This window comes from Gadus macrocephalus, chromosome 8 (assembly GCF_031168955.1).
Source record: "Gadus macrocephalus chromosome 8, ASM3116895v1".
Lineage (NCBI taxonomy): Eukaryota > Metazoa > Chordata > Actinopteri > Gadiformes > Gadidae > Gadus > Gadus macrocephalus.
The window spans coordinates 17,260,694-17,279,548 of NC_082389.1; the positions used below are offsets into that span (position 1 = coordinate 17,260,694).

Consider the following 18,855-nt stretch of genomic DNA (forward strand, 5'->3'; position numbering starts at 1 on the left):
ATCATCTACAATGTTTACTGGCCCACATTTGAACTTGAAAATAATCCTGTCTAACATCTGTTTGAACCTTTACTTCATGGAAATGTTTTACTTTTCAAATGTTAACAAAACACAGAAATAGGGCAGAGAAGTGAAGCGTGGTCATGACGGTCGCGATTGCGAGGGTGTTCCAAGAGACTGACCTTCCACGTACTCCATGACCATGCAGAGGTGCCTCCTGGTGTCGAAGGAGCAGAACATGGACACCACAAAGGGGTTCTCGGCGAAGGTCAGGATGTCGCGCTCCACGAACACCTGCTGGATCTGGTTCCTCAGCATCAGGTTCTGACGGTTGATCTTCTTCATGGCACAGCGCTGACGAGTCTCTTTGTGGCGCACCAGGAACACAGCCCTGAGGGAGCGAGGGGGAGAGAGAGAGACAGAGGGAGGACACAGACAACAGGAAGGACGTTAGGAGATGGAGGGAGGGAGGGAGGGAGGGAGGGAGGGAGGGCGGGAGGGAGGGAGGGAGGGAGGGAGGATACAGAGAACAGTCGGGACGTTAGGAGGAGAGGGGGCAGAACAGCGGGGATGGAGATGAAGATGAACAGAGGGAGGGAGACAAAGACGGGTGAACAGGAATGACAGATGAAGAAGAGGAGGGTGGATATAAAGAGGAAAGAAATAAGAAATCTTAAGGATGGGGGGGGAAAGGGTGGACACCAGAACTGCCCCTTTGTGCTTATGCTACCCTGGCAACACTCTACACTCTTCTGGAATAGAATGAATTCAGATTTGACAAGCGTGTGCTTTATCCAACAATATCTGTTGACATATTGTTGTATCCATCACAGTTCTGGGCTCTGCTTGTCATGGCGTTGGGGACATAAAACGTATGTATGATGTAAAACAGGGAGGTATTATCCAATAAAAACAAATAAAAAATAAAACATAACTCCACTGTGGGTTTGAGTGGTCCGGGCCGGTGACTTTATGAGTCAGCAGAAACCCAAACAAGGGCCCCGCCCACCCCACTCACCCGTAGGCGCCGTTGCTAATGAGCTTGATGGTCTCAAAGTCGCTCTCCATGGGCTTCCTGCGGGGAGGGGTGCACGCCACCCGGCTCTGAATCACACACAGGAAACAGGAAGTTAGCTAGTGCACCGCTGTTGTTGTCCCAATTGCTCAACTCTATCCATGTTACTCATAGTGAGAACCCTTGCAGAAGTTTTGCAATGCTCTCCGACTACACGTGGATTAAAAGTTATAATCATCCATATATTCATCATCTGTATTTATTCTAAATGTGTTACTTAACAGTGTTGTTTGGTTCCACATCAATCATTATCATAATGATTAACTGTCAAGTTGAAGTTCAGTTTAAGACTTTTGCTTCTTGCCCATACAAGTATGCACAGCATTGAAATGCTGGCAAGGTAGAATCTGCACGCAACATTGGGCCAGACTGTATAAAAAGATAAGGTGCCCTATCTTGCATCTAGCGCAATTGACTTTCTACACCGACGCATGTGTCTTTGCTAGTTTGCACCCCCACAGCAAACCTAGCCACTAAACTTGCGCCCTTGGAGGCATGTTGGCGAAAAGCAGAGGCGTGTTCCGGCGCAAATGATACATGGTGCTATCTTACACGTCGATAAAGCTGTTGCGCAACTGTCCTGCGGATAGCGCAGTTGGGGTTGCTATTTTCACGTATCATGGCAGGTCGGAACTGCAACTGAATCTTACACACCAGTAGGCTATACACCTTACGTACATACATGCAAACGATTTCCCTAATTGAAATATTATGATGATGACGTGGATTGTGGAAACTTGCACTGCATGAATGAACACTGTAGTAGGCTATTCCATGCGTTAAAAAAATATGTGTTTAACATATGTAAAAAATAATAACAATAATAAAATTGAGCAAAGTAGGCCACCTCCCAGCCTTCCAAAACAAAATCTCGTTTTACGGTAAATGATAACGTTGGTTAAATTATTTGGGAAAGAACAGCTGAAACAGCGGTAATAAGATGTATTTAAATCAATGCATCTTGCAAACACGTACAGCAAACTTGCCTTTTTTTTTCTTGACACAAACATCGTAACTTTTAGGATTGATGAGCTTTTGATCGTGAGAAAACATTGTCTTACCACGAGTGAGTGTTAAAAAAAAGAATGCAGGCATAAATATACAACAGTGCACGGACATACATGAGGTCTAGTAGTAGCGCTCCATGGCCGCCACTCAAATCTACCCTTCATCATCATCACCAGCACCAGTACCATCATCATCATCCACCAATACATTTTCATGCCTAGATCATACTCCCATATAATCATGTTTACCTCTCCAGAGTCGTCCAGGCCGGAGGCCGCGTGCCCAGGGCTGGTCTGCTCCAGGTGGGCCACATCTATGAGCAGGGGAAGGCTGAAGGTTAAGCTCCGTTCAGGACAGCAGCAGCCCCGCCGGGCGGCTCCAGGCCTGGTGGGCCCCAGACCCAGGAGACCAGCGGGGGAATACGAGCCACACGGGGATCTCTCAAGGAAGTGGGAACGCTTTGGATTTGTGATGTGTGCTATATTTGGGCTGATATCATGCATTTGATTTCATTGCATTCTAAAAACACATGCTAGATAATTAAAGTACATTTCTGACATATCTGATACATATTATCCATAGCAGTTTCTTAAAAATAGTTGAAACTATATACAAGGAAACAAGCTTTGTCAGCAAGTAGGTCGTAGTTTATGGAGCAAATTAAATGCTCTTAGGACATGAGCCTGTTTATTGTTTTTTTTAGAACCTAGAATAAATCTCTAAATGAGGTTGAGGAAACATTTCCAAAACAAGTTTACTTGCATCGCTTTTTAATCAACAGCCACCATCTCTCTCCCCCCAACTCCTCAACAAACCTCAAATGGGCAAGACTAAATTACCTAAAACCTTCATAAAAATCTCAATGACCAAACGGATATTTGACAGAAATACCCAGTCTGAATGTAGTGCAACTGAAGACAACACAAACCACACCATGGCACCACGATACAATAAACACACAGCGCTACCCAACAACACATTGTACAATAGGTGTTGATCTGAGCAGCTGGACTCTGCATCCCCTGGCCCAATGAAGGAGTCGTGCGAGGTGTGATTCCGATTAACTAACTGATATCTGAATCCTACTTTCGTTTGCCCTGTGTGACTCAGGGTTTGAATAAACAATGGGTTCACACGAAGTCTAGCCGACCGCAGCTGGGTGAACCACAGGACCACGCCAAGGGTTTAATCAGACTGCTCTTATCTCAGGGCCGGGGTGAGTGGAGGCGTGGGCAAACTGCACACCACTGCCGGGGGGTTCACACGAGGCCAGGGCGCTGCCAGGAAATGACCCGTGCACATAGTAACATACAGCGGAAACTGGCAACGAACCGCCTCCGCGCTGCTAATATCTTGACGAGGAAGCATATGGCACAGAAAATATTGAATTGGGATTCTCTACACATATTGTGAAGACAAAACATGAAGTGCCAAAGCTCAATAATGAAGATTTGACTTCAATTGTTTGAAACCAAACCCAATGTAAGAAAACCAAACTTTCTAGAGAAAAGACGTCTCGATTCCCATCCCAATCCTCCAAGACCTCTTCACCGGTTATTTGGACCACGGCTGTCGTTTGGACGACAGTGAGACAGCTACGCCACATTAATTGGACGAGAGAGGACATGTGACAGGGAGGTTCAAGGTCGAGAACATCGCGCTCTCAGAATGGAGCCTCAGCAGAAAAACAACAACAAATCAACACAGAACGGCGGGCAGAGCGGTGCTTCAGACGGGCCGGGGGCCGGCCTTACCTTCCAGGGGGTCTCGGGTGAGGCCCAGCTGGCTGATGATGTACTTGGGGATGTCCGTCTTCACGCCCTGGCCCCCCTTGGCGTGGCCCTCGGCGGCCTCCAGGCGGTGGTAGAACTCCTCCGGGTCAAACTCCTGCAGGAGGGCCCAAAGCGTTAGCTGACTGTGTATGGCTGTGTGCTGCACTACTACCCGGGCTGTGTACTGTTTTTAGCCAGGAACTAAATGTGGTAGAATGTATCAACATCCAGCTCCCAATGGTTGAAATAGACCAGGAAGAAATATGAACCCAAAAAGGACAACAGTGTCTTTGTACTATTTCATACACATTCATACAATGCATTACCATTGGTACAAGCACACGAACCGTGATGAAAAAGAAATAGGGAGAGTATATTATTGGAATCTGATGAGACATCATCACAAGTCAATGAATATAAAATATCTTGAAACTGTTGCATGGATATTAAACCTGTACACTCAAGCGGTTTGTCGCTTGAGCTCACTCACTCATCTTCAAGCGGTTGAAGATGAGTGAGCCAACCAATCAAAAAACCGGAGTAGTCACCAAGACAGCAGATTTGTAATGCAGCATGTGTTACTAAATTAAAATATCAACATCACCGCGTGGTTGAAAACCAGTACATAACTTATGTATGGCTGGCTTTGTGGGACACCAACAGTGTAACTGATGTCCTAGTTGCAGAAGACAAGCAGGTCTCTGCTGGTGAGTGACTGGAATGTGACCTGACAAACCATCAATTCTACATAATAACCACTACTGGGCCCCTTAAACCCCAGAGACAGAGTCCCCCCCACCGGACCCCCGTCTTACCAGACACTCCAGAAGGCGCGCTGGCCTGGAGATGATGATGAGGATCTTCTTCACTAGTTTGATGATGACGGTCACCTCTTCGCTCTCTGACCGCTCGTACGCCTGATCGAAGAAAAAGAGAAGGGCCGGACGATTTTTAGTACTAGGGGTAAGACGTGTGTGGAAGAACACGTTGTGTAGAGCAATGGTTGCAACATTAGTCTTGTCAGAAATCTCCTGTGACTGCATTTACACAGCAGGCTGCCCCAAAGGGCCCCCGGCACCCAGGTTGGGAAACATTGCCATATTAAAAAATGGCTTTGCGAGCCAACCTATTTGTAAACGGTTTATGTAAATGCATTTTGTCGTCAATTTAGTAATCACAGCGACAATTTATATATTTCTCCCAGGACAAACGCTTGAGCAACTTAGATTATGGGTCTTGAATATTAATGACCATTACAATATACCGCGCGACTGAAGCCTCGCATAGCATCGCCATGAAGGAACACAGATTGGGCTGGCTAAATTAGGTCATGAAGTCACAGTGTAGGCGTGCGCAAGGTTAGACGCAAGGTTACCCAACAGGTTTGTGTCACAACGTAATGCCATGACATCAATTAACTATTAAACCTTAGCAGGCGTTAGTAAACATTCTGACAAAGCCATTTATTTCTGGGGTGTGTGTTTTGGTCCACATCGCCAATCACATAATGGATTTGAATACTTGTGTGCAGACGCCAGAGTAACAACCGATCGATTGTCACGGCTTGAGCCAAAAGTCACAGAGCCCAGGAGAATTCCTTCCTAGCCCACGCACGTGACCGTCGCACAACAAAGATGACGCACACGGACAGTGTTATATAATGATCAGCAATGTCGCTTCTCTTTCAAAGTAGAGCAGGAACCAGTCCAACATCTCTCTTACCCAGAAAACTCCTGGGGGAACAAGCCAAGCTATGAAGTGCCGACGTACTTCAATAAAATATATTATGGCGAAGAAAAGCAACAACAGTGTTCATCCTAGTAACTCCAAAAGACTGAGCAACGTGGGTAAGGAGACTCACAGTGAGACCTTTATAAATGAACTCCACAGCCCCGAAGGTTGTTTTATAGACCAATCCCCTGTCAAACAGACTAACGATGATGTTAGCCAACTCCATCAGAAAGATGATGTCATTAGCCGAGCCATCTATATAAAGAAAGGTTAACTTTTGCATAGAGCAGCACACACATTTCCATTTGCTTGCGTGTATGTATGTTATGTTAATAAATCACAAGGTCATCACATGGTTAACCTCACGACAAAACCACGCAAACTGTAAAATACAATGTTCTCATAGCAAATATATAATTCAAAGACATACTATGTCCCAGGTGGCAATTACAGGCCTTGCAATGACATTTAATCTAACTGTTACAATTGCTGAATGTTGATGACAATTGGAATAAAAACTTTAGGAGTAAAAAAAACTGATTGTTTTTTTACAGATTGTTTACCTAGAGTTGTTATGCTTTCAAACAACCTACATCATAATAGGGTACCATAATTGGGAGCATTGTATAATTCTATATGGGGACTTCAACAAACTCAATCTATGTTTCCACACCAGTACCAGTACAAACGTCTTCCGGTAACCAGTACAAACTTGTACCAGCAACTATACCCAACACACACACACACACACACACACACACACACACACACACACACACACACACACACACACACACACACACACACACACACACACACACACACACACACACACACACACACACACACGGTCCCCCCCCCCCTCACCTCATGCAGCAGTTTCTCCAGCTTCTCCTGCAGCTCCACAAAGTAGCGGGAGGTGACCAGGCCGTTCTGGGACGTGTCCAGGCAGTCGCGGGCCAGCTCCACCAGCTGATGCTGGATGAAGCCCAGCACGCCGTCCGCCAGGGGCAGGGCGCTGCCGGTGCACGACTCTGCGATGACATCCAGCAGACGACACTCCATCTGGGCCGTGGCCTGGGGAGAGGAGGGGCGGGGGGACGCGCCAGGCATTTAGTATAGGGGAGGGGCGGGGCGGGGCGGGGGTATCGGCATTACACGGGACACCCTGCAAAACCCCGGAGAACTAAAACAATGAGAATGCAGCAAGGATGGTGTGAGGTGACCTGCGTGGGTTAAGGCGCACGCCTGCACGCACGGCTTAAACAAAAACGCGCATCGTTAAAAAAAACTAAATAAAGGAGACTATGCGTGGAATGGTAGTAGGATTGTTAACTGTGACGTGGTCGTTTAACGTCGCATTTAAAACAAGAAGTGAAAACAAGGAGCTCGGGTGGAGCTCGCCGTACCTTGGGGAAGCGTTCTTTGTAAACATGGTTCATCATAACAATCTCGTTGTCAAACGTCCCACAGGTCCGACCGGGGCTGCAGGAGAGAAACACAAAACAAAGCAAAACGAAAGATGGTAAATGTAGGAAGGACTGCCTGTTTGGCTGGTGGAGAGAAAGGCATGTCTTCACACTGGATGCAAAGGAAATATTAACCGCATGTGGAAGACCTCAGAACAGACCATTCACCATCAGTTCCTCTACACGAATTACAATCTTATATCGTCGTCACGACGTCCCACAACAACACAGCAAAGTTGTAATTTGTTACTGAACCCAATATTGTATTGTATATATATATTTATTTACTACAATTTGTGTTGCCATACCACTTGAGCCACAGAGCATATGCACGTAAAACCTCAACGGATAACACTTCTCACCAACGATCTCCTTCTGACCACATCTGTTGTGCACGACGGTGTTCAGTTGCACTTTCTTGAATCGCGACACAGCCGTTGCAAATCAACGTACTGTCATCATCGACGACAGAAATAACCACCCCCCCCTTGCACGCCAACACAAAACACGACATCACATGCTATTTCAGGGGGTCTCCTTGGAGTGGCTCACGCATGCCGTAGCACCAACGGTAAGCCTTGGGAAGGTTTCCCATGAGCTGCCGTCTATTTGAATGACGGGGCGCCATCGCAGCGTGGAAACGCTCCCCTCGGCATCGTTTCACGTAACACTTGTGCAAAGTCTATTTCAGGGGGCAATTGTAAAAACGCAATGTGTGTGGCAGTCATTTCAGCGTGGGACTTGACCAACAGACAAAATGAATGCTTGTCCTGGTTGAATAAACGACGTGGGCTGCCTCAACGGACACGGTTCCTGGGTGTTTCCTCCATGGTTTGGGCTGAAAGTTGCAGCTAAGCATATCAAACGTTCCAATTATAAACCCACAAAGCAACCATCAGTCCAATTAGGGGATTTTCTTGGAGTGGATCGTTACTTTTAGATTGGTAGACAGTCTTAAAGAGTCGGAACAACACAGAGGGCATGCCCCTCATAACCGGGCCAAGCTAAAGACCTGTCCATCAGCCGGGGGTTTGATTCATAACATGCTCCTACTTCTGAGGATTAAAAGTCTGGACAAAACGTGTTCAGAACCCTTCAGCAGCCACGTCTCTAAATCACTGACCTAATCCATTACTAGATGACACGCTTCTCCACTTCTTAAGATTACTACGGTGAGACACCGTGACCACTGGGGCCAGCAGGTCCAGAACCTTCCATGTAGCCGACAGCCAGCTGGAACGCGTCACAGGAAACCCAATCCCCGACCAAGTCCCCACCGCCGCCACCTCCTCCTCCTCCTCCCCCTCTCCCTCCTCCCCCTCTCCCTCCTCCTCCTCCACCACCTCCTCCTCCTCCTCCACCTCCCCCCAGCCACTCATAAAGAGTGTCCAGAGGCCCTAGGCAGCAGCCTCTGGGGTCAGGTCAGAGCAACACCACGTCTGAGAGTGCTCCTTCTTTAGGAATGTGCACCACAGAGAGCAGCTCTGAGATAATGACCAATCTCCTGCGCTCCGCTCTCTGTAGATGGCGAGCAATCATTCATGAGCTCACCAGACAGCCATGTTTAACGTTTCCACTCGAGCCACATCCCATTAGTCACGTTCAGCCTGTGCGGATGAAGTAGTCATCGTTTATCTCTCAGGATTAGTCACAATGCTAAAGGGACCTTTCTTGTATCTGAAGAGGTTTTTTTCCGCTCCGACGGTGCACGGAAACGCAGCAGCAGAAGTTTAGCTGTGTCTTCACACTGAAGATAGTGTTGTCACGGAATGGGACAGGTGGGAAGGTTGGCCGAAAGTACGCCTGAGGGAGAGCTGTACGCAGGTCTGAAGATAGGCCTGAAACGGATCCGAAGGGTAGCTTGAAGCTAGTCCGGACCTAGAGCGAGGTCCGACGGTAGCATGAGGCTAGTCTAGCCCTAGAGCGAGGTCAGACGGTGGCCTGAAGCTAGTCCGGACCTAGAGCGAGCTCTGACGGTAGCATGAGGCTAGTCTAGCCCTAGAGCGAGGTCAGACGGTGGCCTGAAGCTAGTCCGGACCTAGAGCGAGGTCTGACGGTGGCCTGAAGCTAGTCCGGACCTAGAGCGAGGTCTGACGGTGGCCTGAAGCTAGCCTGGCTAGACCTAGAGACAGGTCTGACGGTAGCCTGAGGCTAGTCTAGCCCTAGAGCGAGGTCAGACGGTGGCCTGAAGCTAGCCTAGACCTAGAGACAGGTCTGTAGGCAGGTCTAAGCTGGATCTAGAGGTAGTTTGAAGGTGGGTGTGCCAGTAGATGTGCAGGGTGCCTAAAGGGGGTCATGTCTGAAATGGGTGTGAGCAGGCGTTGAGGTGTGTGGGCCTACCTGAGACTGCGGGAGCGGAGGCGTACGACGGGCGGGGCGTGGCCCGCCTCCTCGTCCGCCACGCTCTCGGTGCTCCGGAAGTGTTTGAACAGGAAGTGGAGGTCGTCCTGTGTGGGCTGGTGCGGCAGCTGGTGGAGCAACTCCTGGGAAGAGGAGGACTGGCGGTGGGGGGGGGGGGGAGGAAGGAGAAGGAGAAAGAGATAGATCGGAATGGAAAGAGGGTGATAGTGTTACACGTTTCATATTCCCCATCAGCTTCCGATATTCAGAACATCCTGTTGTGCACGCGAGTCAGAACAATGCCGAAACACCCAATCGTCTGTGTGTGTCTCTCTCTCTCCGTCCAGTGAAGCTTCATGACCTGCATGTTTCTTCGTAGCTTTGGATATCACGTTGAAATAAATACTGATTTAGATATGTAGAACATTGCCCTACAGTATGCTATGAATATAGTCGGCGGTAACGCCTATATCATTATTATTATGCAAGTTACATTTTTTTATATCCTTGATAGCGTGCGTTATGTTGTTATGTGGGCTCTTGTGTCATATCAGACCCTTCGCTTGCTTCGTTTGAACCTCTCTGAGCCACAATGTGTGAGATGCTGGGCCCGCTCGGTTTTATGAGACGCCTGCTCTGGGGGTCAGGTTTCACAAGAGACCTTCCGAGACGCACAACCGTTTAATCTGCCTTGAGACAGGAAGAAACCGCACGGCGAACAAGAGGCAGCACGGGGGGAAGCAGAGCGACATACATAAAAACAGAATCAATAGCGGACAGCGGCAGACCGAGAGACAGAGGAACGGAGAGAGAAACAGAGAGGATGGGAGAGCGAGGGTAACAGAGAGTAGGAGTTAGGGTTAACGGCAGTGAGAGAAAGGCAATCAGAAACTAGTCCAAAGAGGAAACCGGAGGAGGGTGAGCTGCGAGCGATGCGGGATAAAGGCCTCAGTGACAGCCAGGCCTGAAAGGAGCATTGTGCCCAGAGGCCTGACCTCACCGTCTCCGAGCCGTGTGGTGCACGCCGTCGCAAATGCTGCCGGGACAGAAGGCCCGCTTATTGTTCTGCTTTTGGTTTTTTATTCACAGACCGCAATTTCAAGGCCCCAGATTCCTCCCTGGGTAGATAACCTGTCAGCAGCCAGCTAACCATCTAACCAGCTAACTCCCTCACCTGCCTCAGTCCCCAACACAAGAAGTGTCAAACGAGGAAATGAGCTGTTATGTTAATATTTGCCGGGCAATGATGTCATCTAGAGAAAGGAAAAACCTGAAAAACACCTTCCAATGTTTTTCTAGCGATCAGCCCAACCAATTCCGGTACTTTTCCGGGGTTTCTGGAAAGGTGGTTAAAATGGGCAGCAACAAAGTCAAATAAACATAACTCACAGCGGACGGTTTGGTGATGAGCACTGTGCTCGACCTACAATCCTGCTTTGCTTGTCAAAGTGTATAAAAGCTGCATAAACAAAAACAGCAAAAGGAAATGTCGGTTCTGTCACTTGGACACGTGGTTGGTGTCTGTAGGCATCTGTGAGCAACATGGCTAACCCCTCTCTAATGACCTGTACCTCGCTGTTCATCACTTTGGATAAAAGCAGACATGATAATCTAATAGCAATGAATGATGATGATGAAGAAGTAGAAATCTGTTAGCAATGCCTCACTGCAGAACACATCCCTCTATCATGATAAAAAACAATGCACCTCAAATGAAAATTGTCCATCCCAATCTGTACGTCTTTATCTCAATCTTTATCGACACAAGGTCTAAAACTTTCTCAAATGTCGAGGTCGATCCCATCCCATTTGATGTTAAAACCACGCAACCATTGAAACCCGATTTATATCAATATAAATTCATAAAAGATATCCAAAGCTTGTCCCGTCAGCTGTCTTTAAAGTCATATAAATGAAAGCCAGGGATAAAGGTCACTGTAATCTGAGCAGTAGCGACAGCATCACAGTCTTTAGCTACCAGGCTGCAGCAGCCGTCTGCCTGGCAGCCTGGAGGACCCTCTGCCTGGTGGCTCCGTACTGACACGCCGAGGCAACCCCTCCCGGGGCACTGGTTTACAAAGCAGATGCATATTTGATGAAGTCAAGTGGGAGGCACAACACACAGATATACAATGCAAGAGAGCGCGCGCGCGTGTGCGCGTGTTCAATGGTGATGGTGATGATTTTGGTGAGAGCGCCGTGAGGAGGTGAGAGACAGAGACAGAGAGCAACGCAGCCGGAGAGAGAGGCAGGACGGCAGGGGGTGTTGTGTGAGCGTACTCACCGACACCGAGGAGCTGGGCGGGTTGGTGCAGTAACCAGAGGACGGAACAGAAGCCACAGACCACCGCCTTCCATCCGCTCTGCAGACAACACCGTGAACAACAACACCGTCAGACGACTAGAACACTACTATTGATATGATGCATTTGTCAATGTTTTGGGTTCGGCCTTTACTGTTTAGAGAGTGAAACATTTAGACTTTGTTATTTAGGTACATGACGTTTTAATGTTCCCCTATCACAAAATCTTAAAAAGGGTATGTATACAGTGAATATCAATTATACTATAAAAATAAGTGAAATGTGATACCTTTCGTTGCGGGCCAGTTGACTACAGGAGAAGGACATCACAGAGAGAGAGACATAGAGATACAGGGCGAAGAGAAAAGGATATGGGGTGAGAGAGTACAGGGATTAACGATAGTGACCAGCAATGCCTTACTGCCAGTTCTGTCCTGTCTGTCCCAAATCACCACCAGCAGGGAGCTACTGCACACCGACTGAGCTACCGTCCTGCTCCATCACACGACAACAACAATAACTGTCCCTAGCTCATGTCTACCGTCAACCTCAAGCATTTAATCTTTTCATTTCGTATCAGGTTACTAATATTACACCCCAGGCTCATCCTGCTCTTTCGCCTGCCCTTTATCTGATTCAACCGAGATCCACAAAGAGAGCGCAAGCCTGTTTGTTTGACTAGATCTTAGGATAGATTCAACGCCACACACGGATGAAATGTATTTTCTTCTTTTTTTCCGATGAGGTTAATACCGGGGAGAGGAGCAGCTTATGTGTGTATGGGTCGGGTTACAGTTGAATCAGAGGGGACATAACAACATTGGGAGAACACTTTCGTTGGGGAACCATGACGTGCTCGAGCAGAGGGGATTAGCCTCTGTAATAACACAAGCGGCGTGGCGTGGCGTGGCGCGGCGTGGCTCATCTGGTTCATATCCAACATCTGTCACCGGCTCCAGTGTGACACTGAATGCTGCGCTTCATGCATCACTCCCGTGAGGTTGGAGGGATTGGGATCATTCATTTGAATGGATATGGAATCCATTTTGGAGACTCCCTTACAATCCAAGTCATTATTGATACCGGCTATCGATACTTTTGCATTATTTGAAGGAAAGGCGGGACAATAAAAACATTTGTCACAGAACCTTTTTTACTTTTATTGTTTAACTGATTTTTTTTTTTCGTTGATGTTTCATGTTTAAGTATTTTGTTTTCACACTAAAGTGTTGGTTAATGCTTATTATTTTTGGATGAGTAATTTACCGTCTTGTACAGGATATTTTTACCATGGTAAATAGTAATAATAATATCAAATGTATATTAGTTATTAGAGTATATTAGTTAGGAATATTAGTATTATGACTGTATGATGCTGCATACCTTGCCTGTTAATTGGTCTATTCAATCTTGCATTTTTATCCAGGAAACTTAAAACCTTATATCGCTATTGGAAAATGTATTTTTAAACTCTCAGATGTTGGCATGTTTAAAACAAATGGAAGAAAACGTGGAGCAGATCTCTAGTCATTACATTTAAGGTCAGAAAGCAAGCTGGCCAGAGGAAGGCACTAGGCAGCTGTTTAGCCAGCAGCAAGATTCATAATCATACATATTCTTGGATTATATCAATTGTACATAATTTCATTGAATGGGATTTGGTAAGAAGTTGGGGTGAACGCACCGTGAGTGAAGGACTGTCCTGCAATGGCGTTGGTGGTGTTCCAGTATCAGTTAAAGGAACTTGTTTTTGGTGCTACACGATACGCAACGTTGAGGTGCTTAAGACTTGATTTTGGGTGTGCCCCCCACCTTACAAGAAATTACTTTGCGCATAAATGGCATTTCGCTTCCTCCTAAACTTTGGCTTCCCTGTATTGTAGCCAAGCCTTTGAACGTTTGCACGGTCAGCCATCCTACTATCAAACCACCCACAGGAAACATCAAGGGGGTAAGCCAATTCAACTCTTTTTGTTTAGTTTAACGGCGATTGGCAGGCAATTCACTTGAATTCCCTAACTTCATTAGGCAATCGATGTATGTTTGTGAATAGGGATGCACCGAAATGAAAATTCTTGGCCGAAACCGAAACCGAATATACTGAAACAGTTAGCCGAAATCCGAAACCGAATACCGAATGTGGCTTTTGCTGTTTTTCATTCATTTTTTTTTTAAAAATGTTCACCATTGCATAAATCAAACAATTAAATGTCCTTTATAAACTTTTTTGTCTTGCTTTTCAATAAAAAATATCAATTACAAATTTGATGCAAAATATTTATTTAATACTGAACGTTTTCTAACATTCCGGCCTTTTTAAGGCCGATTTAGGGTCGTTTTAGACGCAGAGACGTAAGCACGTAATTTACACAAGGGACTTGTTTTAGACAAGTTTTGATTTACGGTTCCTTTAAGGTTCCTTAAGGATTGCGCGTGTTGCAAGGGGATTCTCCGCCAGAACAGTAGGGGGAGCAACGAACGAATCTGTGGGCGTGGAAGTGGAAATCGCTGGCTTGTTTATATTTATGCACTTCCAGTATTTTCGACGAGAGTAGCAGTAGCTAAGTTTAGGTTAGCGGTCTTTTTCCACACTCTGAACGATGTTAAGGTTGCTGTAAAACCGGAAATGTGAGACTCCTGAAAGGATGTGGTTAGCTGGCCAATCACAGTCTTTGCGAGCTGCGTAGGGCCGTAGTGTTTTAGTCGCATAGTCAGGAATTTTGGGCGACGCACTTAAGCACGTAAGGGGGGATATTTTACCGCGCAAGGGGGGGTTATGTATCTTACGTGCTTACGCGTTACGTCTAAAACAGAGCATATATCGGCCTTTACTCCTTCGGAAAATTATGTTTTAGGCCATTTTCGGTGGCCGAATATACGGTGCCTCCCTATTTGTAAACCAATGTTTTAATTCAAAAGGACATGACTCGTCTCTTGAGATATAATATATGTTGTAGGACCCGCAAGACTTGATAGCAGTACCGATAGGCTCGGATCTTATGATTTTCAGGTTTTTAGAAATTGTGAACCCGGTCCTTACTGACCCGGGTCTCGATCCCCATTCCTACACACCGAAGGAGATATCTTCTAAACAACAATCCAAAAGAGAATATGTGGCTCTGCACTCGTCCGACAACAAATTGAGTCAGTAGAGCTCTACAAAGTGCAGTCACAGCAGCGCTTTCGGAAAAAATTAATCTGAAATGATTTAGATGAGTCATGCAGTATGGTGCCAAGAAAATTCCTTCCGTCGTCTCCAAAGGTGTATTCCGTGGTGGTTTCAGCGAACCTAATGTAATAAAACTCCAAAGCAACTCAAAGCCATTGTAAGTAATTAACTATAAATAATACTTCCTTAAAGTGTGTACGAAAACAAATCGACTGATGGGCTAGAATCTCTCCCTCTCTCCCTCTCTCTCTCCCTCTCTCTAGCTACGGTCGGCTGTTAGTTCATACTCTTCTGAGGACAGGATGGAACCCACTCGCGGCAGTTGCTCTTTTATCACGGCTGCCCTGGGTGATGCCTGAGTGCAATGACTTCCTGGCTTTTAACTGGCTTGACCAATGCCAAACTGCCACGAGCCCCACCTCCCCACCTCCCAACACCCCCCCACCTCCCAACCTGCCCTGCCGCCAGGCCTTCTTCTTGCTGGCTGCTTGGTTTGGCTTTATTCAAATTAAAACTTTCCAACTACCAATTTTTCATCAAAGTCAAGGAAATCCTACAAGACACTCTTTAATAGGGTGTCTTGTTAAGAAGCTCGAAAACTTCAATGTTGTTTTTGTTCGTATTTTGTACAGTTCTTACCTGCGGGCAAACTGGAAGTTGGCAGATGAGCTGGTGGACACATTTCTGGGGCTCTCTGCCGGACTGCTACCAGCTAGACAAACACAAGCAGGCGTGTAACCCTCAAATAAGCAGTCAACCATCAAAAGACATGCATGCATTCAACCATCAAACTGTCGACAAGGATCCAGATATGTGAATTTAGTTGACGTGTCTACAGTATACCGCTTGTATATTCCCCCCCTAATGAGTCGGATGTGTTTACACTAGTTCATCGTTCGAGTCACTTTCGGTTGGAACAAAACTCCTTTCCCACTTTCATTCATCGTCGGTACCAACCAATATGATCCAACCCCTCCTTGTCTGCTGAACCACAGGCTCAACCTTGCCTTCACTACATGACTTACCATCTTAACCATCGGCCCCGCACCTCATGTGACACCGTGTCAAAACCAAACGCCTGGCTTAGTGCCACCACGTCAATTGCTCAGCTTTCACTGACAACTCCCATGTTACTTTGCAACTCCACTCAGACCCGTTGGCCTGGTGTGAACCTGTCTGTCTGTCTGTCTCTCACACACACACACACACACACACACACAAGCCTGTACCTGTGGCCAGAGGGAGGGGGGACAGCGGCCGTGATAGCGTGGGCGACGGGGTGCCGATGGCCAGACTCCGCCTCTTATTGTTGCGAGCCCTACATGGAGAGAGAGGAAGGAGGAGGGGGGAGACTTGTTGATGCAATATGGTTTACAATAACAATAAAGCACAGACAGACGCTCACAGTACTGGAGTCTGGTGTTTGTTGTTTTGGCTCCGTGTTATTCAGTGTGAGCTGTCTTTTCTATGCATGCTGTAGATGGACAGCAATCCAAAGATGTACACACACACGTCTATCGCCGCTACAAATATGATGGGAACTGGGACTTGATTTTGGTTTGCTTTCCTATGTATTCCAAAAATCTTCGTTTAATAGCATCATATCGTGATGTTCATCCTGGATATGTCATGGATGCCAGTTTATTCTAAAATATAATAAGGCAGGGGCTCAAACCAATAAAGTTATAATGGTCTCAAAAGGGGAGACCGGAGATTGGGTCAGACAGGGGTATCTGGGGCCCAAGCTAAACTTAAGGTGGACTTGGGACAAACAAAGAAATACCCAGACTCATTAAATGGCATACCATGGACGTTATCAGTTAAGTAAATAAACACAGAGTGAGCCATTCAATCACTACTGGCTTATAGGAGGAGTCTGGAGAGATAGAGAAAATTGAATCAAAACAACAATGTGCCCCAGCAGGATCATGTGACGGGAGTTGTCCACACACATCATTGATGGAACTATTCATGGTTCTGCACTAGGAACAACAGTGCCAGTGTAAGGCAGTATGAACTAGTGGTAGTGCTAGGCGGGTTTACAGAGGACAGCGAATGGGGATGGATGCTTGCCAACTATTGGCGAGCTGACATGTTTGATCCAGTCTATCGGTAGAAGAGACTCCATTAAGGCATTAGTCATCATGTTATTGAAGCTCAAATGTGCCAACTGCAGTGCTGCCATATTTCCGAAACATACGGTTTTATTTCCTCAGCTGTTACATTAAACTAGGTACTGGACAGCATCAGTATAACCGGGGGGGTCGAGCAGGTTACCACTATGCATAAAAACAAAGACGCAGTCTGTGTGTTGTTTCATAATAAAAGGGAATTTAGTATAAATTCGTCAGTAACACATTTATGTAGGATATTGTGTCCCTTTACAGGGTCTGTTTGCGACTGCTGGCAGCTTCTCCAGGACAATAAACCCATGTTACTGCTGCTGCTGTCCCACCACACCAGGGGCCACTATACTAGGGCCACCACATCGGGGGCCACTTGGGCCCACACACCGGGGACCACTGGGGCCCACCACATCGGGCTCCACTAGGCCCTAGTGGACCCCGGTGCGTGGACCCCTTTGTGGGGGCCCTAGTGAATATGGCCACGACACCGGGCTCCACTTGGGCCACGTTCCTGTCCGGAAACCACACACACACAGGACGGATGTATCGACACACCAGGAGGCTGATGTTGACACCGAGAGACCACCAGAGCCGGATTAGGTTAGCCGGTCATGTTAGCATGGTGTACATAGCTGTGTGTTCAGAGTAAATACACAATAACACGCCTCGATCGAGGCGTTAATCACATCGCAGTTGGTCCAGCCATGCAAGGGAGGGACAGCTCAGCCCACAGAAGTGCAGAATAATAATGAATACAGGCCAACAAGCACACCCTTCATGCAATACTGTGCATATTACTACAACTTGGTTATGGTCTTTTATTTACCCCTTTGTTCTTTTCATCATGTTCCCAGTTACAAAACTGGTTTTGTAGCTCGGCAAGAGCGTCCAGTAGTGGTTTTGGTCGGACATGATGGGAGTGGAGAAGGCAAAGAGTCCCGAACTGAGAATCGTCCTCTACTAGTAAAGAAGTGTTTTCATGATAAAAGGATCGAATCCCTTCATTTTCCCCTTGTCCAAATTATTTCTGGTAGTAAAGCACGCCACGTCCAAAACGATAAAGTCCTTGTAGCGTCGGCTCAAAGCGATTCTTTACACCGGGCAGGGCAGCCCAGTAGACCGCCAATGGGCTTGACATCCCCGCCTCAGTTTTCCACTTTGCCTTGTTTTATTGAGCAAAAAGAAAACTGCCATTAGTCCTTCGCTGAGGCTTTGGTCGGGTGGTCTCTTCGCCCAAACAGTACAGTGATAGAAAGTTTCCACCGAGGCAGCCTTGATGCGACCATGTCAGCAGCAGCAGCAGCAGCACATCTTGAGAGGAGAGGTGGGGCCAATGTGGGAGAGGAAGTGGTCATAAGACAAGGGTACTGGGACGGTCATGGAGTTCACGTGTTCTACTGAAGCGATTCCCAACCCATGGTCCCCGGACCGTAGCCGGTTCGTGGACGACGTTAGAAACAGGACTCGAATTGCATATACATACGATTTTTTTTTTTTTTGGGTCACAGGTGATTTTCTTGTGGTTCTCTTATAAATTGTAGTTTTTACATTATTTATATTGTTGAAGGGATCCTGAGACTCAATCGTTTCATTGCTGTTGCTCTAATTGTTGTGAATAAATAAACCATCTTGAAAAAAGCCACATCCAAAATTCTGCATCTAAAAAAAATGGGCATTGAAATTGTCTGCCGGATCTCCAATTTTTTTTATGAATATGCCGGTCCTTGGAACAAACAAGGTTGGGAACCCCTGTCCTACAGTATTCAGTTTCCCTCTTTTATAATTTCTAGCAATAGCTCTTTAAGCTTGGCTTTATTTAGCCTAAATCGAATAGTTGCGTACAGCTATGGTTGTAAAGATGA

General features: G+C 46.7%; 1 protein-coding gene across 1 annotated transcript in view; it reads right to left on the reverse strand.

Annotated features, from left to right (window-relative positions):
* mast3a (microtubule associated serine/threonine kinase 3a) overlaps positions 1 to 18,494 on the reverse strand; it is a 30,393-nt gene extending 11,899 nt beyond the window's left edge. Inside the window, exons 1-13 of the mRNA XM_060059586.1 lie at positions 17,820 to 18,494; positions 16,097 to 16,185; positions 15,507 to 15,579; positions 11,988 to 12,008; positions 11,680 to 11,758; positions 9,396 to 9,553; positions 6,996 to 7,071; positions 6,454 to 6,663; positions 4,671 to 4,772; positions 3,838 to 3,970; positions 2,332 to 2,396; positions 1,019 to 1,104; positions 183 to 391 (exon numbers count right to left, since the gene is read on the reverse strand). Of these exons, the coding sequence (XP_059915569.1) occupies positions 183 to 391; positions 1,019 to 1,104; positions 2,332 to 2,396; positions 3,838 to 3,970; positions 4,671 to 4,772; positions 6,454 to 6,663; positions 6,996 to 7,071; positions 9,396 to 9,553; positions 11,680 to 11,758; positions 11,988 to 12,008; positions 15,507 to 15,579; positions 16,097 to 16,185; positions 17,820 to 17,905 (1,387 nt within the window). The 5' untranslated portion in view covers positions 17,906 to 18,494. The remainder of the gene's footprint in view (positions 1 to 182; positions 392 to 1,018; positions 1,105 to 2,331; positions 2,397 to 3,837; positions 3,971 to 4,670; positions 4,773 to 6,453; positions 6,664 to 6,995; positions 7,072 to 9,395; positions 9,554 to 11,679; positions 11,759 to 11,987; positions 12,009 to 15,506; positions 15,580 to 16,096; positions 16,186 to 17,819) is intronic.
* Between the last annotated feature and the right edge of the window lie 361 nt (positions 18,495 to 18,855).